This window comes from Vigna radiata, chromosome 7 (assembly GCF_000741045.1).
Source record: "Vigna radiata var. radiata cultivar VC1973A chromosome 7, Vradiata_ver6, whole genome shotgun sequence".
Lineage (NCBI taxonomy): Eukaryota > Viridiplantae > Streptophyta > Magnoliopsida > Fabales > Fabaceae > Vigna > Vigna radiata.
The window spans coordinates 13,069,220-13,074,665 of record NC_028357.1 but is presented as its reverse complement, the minus strand read 5'-3'; the positions used below and the strand labels follow the sequence as shown (position 1 = coordinate 13,074,665).

The following is a 5,446-nucleotide window of genomic DNA, read 5'->3' as shown; positions in this document are numbered from 1 at the left end:
GCTGTATTGTATGCTTATATTTTTGTTAGAGGGTTAGAGAGGTGTTTTATATTTTTGACATGGAGGTCTTCTATAAAATCCTTGTTGTAAAAACTTGACCATTATAGTACATTTGCTTCCTGGGTTTGGAAGGACACTGAATGTAGGCATTGTTGGTCGAACCAGTATAAAAACCAGTGTTTGATTTCTCTATCCCTGCATTTTAAAATTCAATCGATTGTATTATTTGCATAGTCAACTACGATTTTCCGCTGCACACATTTTTCATTACTTGCGTTTCAAGAAAGACTTGTAAAGTTTTCAACTTTGTTTTAAAGATTGCAAAAAGACTTTGATTTTCAAAAATCACCAATTCACCCCCCCCCCTCTTTGTGTAAAACGAAGCCTACTTGTTTTCCAACACAAATGTGACTCGATCCACTTGACATATGTCCTAGGACAATTGTGCAACTCACACAAATGATATTAACATTAGTTTCACCCTTTATATTCAAGTCAATGTCCAAAAACATTGCACATATGTGTATAACGGTGATAATTCCTTTGCATCCGTCTAATCAAACCCAACCATTATCATTCACTATCAAATATATATCTTCATCTACCATAGAGATATCAACATACACTAAATTTCTCTCGCAACTTAAACAAATAAAGCTTTCTTCCACTCTTAATTATTAACTGTTATGCATGTATCTTAATTAGTACGTACAACACTAATTAATAAAAATAAAAAAAAAGACAAAAATAAATGTTATCATGACATATCATAGCAATATGATGACAATACGTGTATTCACAACATTATTTAATTTATCTATGAGTTATCATTTTAATAAAGTGGATAAATATAACCTTTCTTATGATATTAAAATTCTAAACCAACTTAGATTAGGTTAAATTTAAATTACAATTTATTAAATTTAAATTAAATTGCAACCATTGAAAGTAATATTATTAAAGTATATTAATATTTCTAATTTTGCTATGAAAAAATTTAGGTAAGATGTTAAGATTTAAAACTACATAAACATCTTTACTTACTTATTTCTATTCATAGCTTTTGTCTTGCTAGCAATACTCTCTTGGCCATAGTTTGATAAAACAACTAAAACTAACTCTAATAAAACTTTTGCCTATATATGCAATAATTTCCTTACACCACATCATTATATAAAAATATTACAAATCCATTCTTCTCTTTCTCTTTCTATTAATTTTCTCTTCATTTTCCATTTATTAAGAGCATATATTCTTCATTATGGCCTTTCCCAACCCCCAACACTTATTTTTCACTTTTGTGGTTTTCTTTTTCATTTCACGTCTTAGTTTAGCAAAGCAATCAAAGATAAATGGTTTGAAAATGAATGTTATTGATCGATGTTGGAGGCCAAATCATGAATGGAGGAGACATCGATCTCAGTTAGCCACATGTTCTATGGGTTATGCCGGTAAGATGATAAATAACATTGGTAATGACCTTATTCGTTATAAAGTTACTGACTCTAGTGATGATCCTATAAACCCAAAACCCAACACCTTGAGATATGGAACTTCTATTATTAAAGGTAAAGTATGGATCACATTCCAGAAAGACATGCTCATTACATTAGAGAAACCACTTCTCATTAGTAGTTTTACTACTATCGATGGTCGAGGTGTTAATGTCCACATTGCTAATAATGCATGTTTAATGATCTTTAAGGTAATATTTACTTATTAATAATTATACTTGTTTGAATGACAATCAAACATTCCAAAATTATTTTCTTGTGCTACCATGTTGTATGAAAGTTTACTTATTTTATTATAGGCAACCAACATAATTATCCATAACATTCAAGTTCATCATTGTAAACCCAAACCCCCTGGGATCGTTATGGGGCCCGAAGGAAAAGTGATTCCTTTAGGTCATGTAGACGGAGATGCAATAAGATTGGTTACTGCTTCAAAGATTTGGATTGACCATAATACATTGTATGATTGTCAAGACGGTTTGCTAGATGTAACACGAGGTTCCACTAATGTGACTATCTCCAATAATTGGTTCAAAAACCAAGATAAAGTCATGCTTCTTGGACATGATGATGGATACGTGAGAGACAAATATATGAAGGTTACATTATTGTACAACCATTTTGGACCTAATTGTAATCAACGTATGCCAAGGTAAATAATTGCTAGACAAAGTACTTAAAAATATACACAAGTAAATATACGCAATATTATTTGCTCTTATTAACAAATGAATTAACCTCTCAGGATTCGTCATGGATATGCGCATGTAGCCAATAATCTTTATCAAGGATGGCTTCAGTATGCCATTGGTGGAAGCATGGAACCAAGCCTCAAAAGTGAAGCTAATCTCTTTGTAGCACCAACAATAGGAAATAAGGAGGTAATAAATTTTAGAATTTTCAATCCAATAATTTCATATCCAACCGATATTCAATCTCTTAACTATATATATTACATAAAGATTTTTTTAGTGTTATGTTAATTGTTTATTATGTATAGGTGGCATGGATAAAAAAGGATGATAAAAGTGGAGATAGATTGGATTTTCATTCAGTAAATGATATGTTTGAAAATGGAGCTTCATTCACTATAACAAAAGGAGAACGTGTGCAAAAACCAAATTATAGCAAGGAACAAAATTTTGAAGTTGTTGATGCCAAATTTGTAAGATCATTGACACGCTCATCGGGCGTGTTACGACTTAATAAAAATCCAAATATACTAATTAACTAATGTAAAAGAGGTGCAATGTTTTTAATTGTTTAACTATCCTAAAATTTAGATTATGTAAATGATTAGGATATAATTTTTCTTTACATGTATTGAATTGTACTTTTACTTTGAATCTAAACGTTGTAAATTTTCAATTTTAAAATAAGTTCATGCCTAACATTACTATGAACTTTGACATCTTAGCTATGTTGAAACTACAAAGCTCATCAATCATTTGTTGTCACATTAAAATTTATAAAAATAAAAATGAAAGGAGATCAATAAATACAACATTTGAACCATACCAAACCCATGATAAAAGTTACAGTTCACAAAACATAGACACTTATTATGAAAAAAATATAAATATACATAAAGGTAAAACATCAAACCACTTATAATAATTTTACGAATAAAAGTCAAATTAACTAACTTATCATTATAATGATTTACGTCTTGAAAATATAAGAAACTTTGAACATATATGCTTACAAAGGTACAAACACTAACATCATTTCTCTCTAATTCTCCAAGAAATTACTCGTTGTTCTAAGAAACCGTGATAAAATGAAGTAGAATAACTATTTAATCAATGTTTCTAAAAGTTCTCCCTCTAAGCATGCTGCAACGCATAAACTTAATATACATAGAATTTTATCGTTCTATAAGACTTGAAAAATTATTTACATATTCACTCTGACTTCCTTTAAAAATACAAACACATAATTAAATCAGGACAACTTCTAACCGCATCATCCATATTCAATCTTATTTTTTTTTAATGAATTCATTCAAATTTGAATTATTTAACTTAATAATCTTGTTTCCAGTTTTTTTGTCAAAATTGTTTTTGTTTCCTTAGAAAAAGTTCTTTTAAATTATTTTATTTTACTTTTTGATCGCATTTCATACAGAAAATTCTATCGATATAAATTGAAAAAGCATGGAAATTTATTAATTATATATGTTCATATATTAGGAACATTGTATTTTTACTTCTAAATATTTTTATTCGTATTATTTATTAATATATTTTAGCAAACACTATATTTTTATCATAGGACAAATTTCATGTAAGAATTGCATGAAATTATTATGTTCATTATACTTCGAGTGTTACAGCTCATATGGACTATGCTCCATTCATTTATATCTTTTAGAAAACTTTTATGCTAATGTTATAAGCTAAATTGGTGCACACTCTACAAAGTCTATTTATGATGGGTGAGTCTCAATAGTGCAAAAACGCTGATTAACGTCACCCTTAGACATCGGTTAGGGGTAAGCTCGACGTATATTGATGATCGGTGGCATTTTCATAAATAAGTTGGTCATATCGACGTCAGTTATGAGGTGCCCCGACGTCTATAGTATTTTAGACGTCAGGCTTATCCCAACTGACGTCTATATGTCTGACAGGTGAGTGAAAAGTCATTTCTTTCAGACATATGGACGTCAGTTAGGAGGGGCCCCGACGTCTACATGGCGGAAATTAATGGTTATTCACCTACCCGTCAGACATATAGACGTCAGTTAGGACAGCCCTGACGTCTATATGTCTTCCAGGTTGGTGAATAGTCACTCTTTTCTGCCTTGTAGACGTCAGATTTCGCCAAACTGAAGTCTATATGGCGAACATTAATGGTTATTCACCTACCTGTCGGACCTATAGACGTCGGTTAGGAGATACCTGACGTTTATATGTCTGCCAGGCAAGTGAAAAGTCATTCCTTTCCATCATATAGACGTCGGATGCCTCCACACTGACGTCTATAATCGTACATAGACGTCAGTGGCCTTAGTAGTCGACGTCTATAAGCCTCGCGAATATTAATTTTTAAATCAGAAAGGCGTCGGATTAGTGAGGTCACCGACTTCTTTTCCATTATAGACCTCAGGCTCGTGTGAAACCAATGTCTGATTTCTTGTTAAAACAGTTATTGTGAACCAACAGTTTCACGCACTTCATCGTCTTCCTTGGCTTTTCTCTTCGTTCCATTGAATTTACAGGTGTGTTTAATCTCTTTTGATATGGTTAAACTTGCTTGTAATCCGATTAAAGTAACCTTTGATGTATTATCGTTTATTTGAACCGATTAAAATGTGTTTTCATTGTGTTTTGGTGCGGTTTTTTCTTGTGTCTTTGGGTAGCGTAGTGCACCTTCTCCCTTTGCTAGTTTCCTCCTAAGAAAAACTTACGTTTTTTGGATCTCTCATGGCATTCCAACCCGAAGACGAACCTGGGTCATTGCATAGAGTCATTCCACTACTACAAAATGGAGAATAGATAGCGCTCAATAGATAGCGCTTTCTACAATAAGCGCTATCTATTGATATGCGGAAGCATAGATAGCGCTTGTTTAAAAGCGCGCAATCTATGTCTATGATAATAGATAGCGCTTGTTTGGAAAAGCGCTATCTATATCTATNTAATATTTTTTTTAATTAATATTTTAAAATATATTCATAATAACATAACGCTCTTTATAGTAAGCGCTATCTATAGTGATTAAAATACTCCCCGTTCCCGTTACTACTCTGCTTGCAATTTGACGTTCTCCAAGCTTCCTCTCACGCTCTGCTCCTCGCTTTCACTGGCGTTGCTTCTTCGCGATGTTCCTTGGTTTGATTCGCGCTTCTCCTCCGATTGATCAGTGGCTAGGGCTCCTGTCCTTCGTTTCATCAACGTTAGGCTCCTTCTCCTCCGTTCACAGTA

General features: G+C 32.3%; 1 protein-coding gene across 1 annotated transcript; it reads left to right on the top strand.

The window, feature by feature from the left end:
• Positions 1-1,306: 1,306 nt before the first annotated feature.
• Positions 1,307-2,751, top strand: LOC106766081 (probable pectate lyase 16). Its single transcript, XM_014650840.1, has 4 exons — positions 1,307-1,705; positions 1,814-2,169; positions 2,263-2,398; positions 2,518-2,751. The coding sequence occupies exons 1-4, from the start codon at positions 1,364-1,366 to the stop codon at positions 2,749-2,751; spliced, it is 1,068 nt and encodes a 355-aa protein (XP_014506326.1). The 5' UTR covers positions 1,307-1,363.
• Positions 2,752-5,446: the final 2,695 nt, after the last annotated feature.

Bases quoted from the DNA above. Each gene is read 5' to 3' on its own strand.
- LOC106766081 (XM_014650840.1), top strand. From the start codon at position 1,364: ATGAATGTTATTGATCGATGTTGGAGGCCAAATCATGAATGGAGGAGA. The intron at 1,706-1,813 runs GTAATATTTACT...ATTTTATTATAG, and splicing joins CATGTTTAATGATCTTTAAG to GCAACCAACATAATTATCCA. The intron at 2,399-2,517 runs GTAATAAATTTT...TATTATGTATAG, and splicing joins CAACAATAGGAAATAAGGAG to GTGGCATGGATAAAAAAGGA.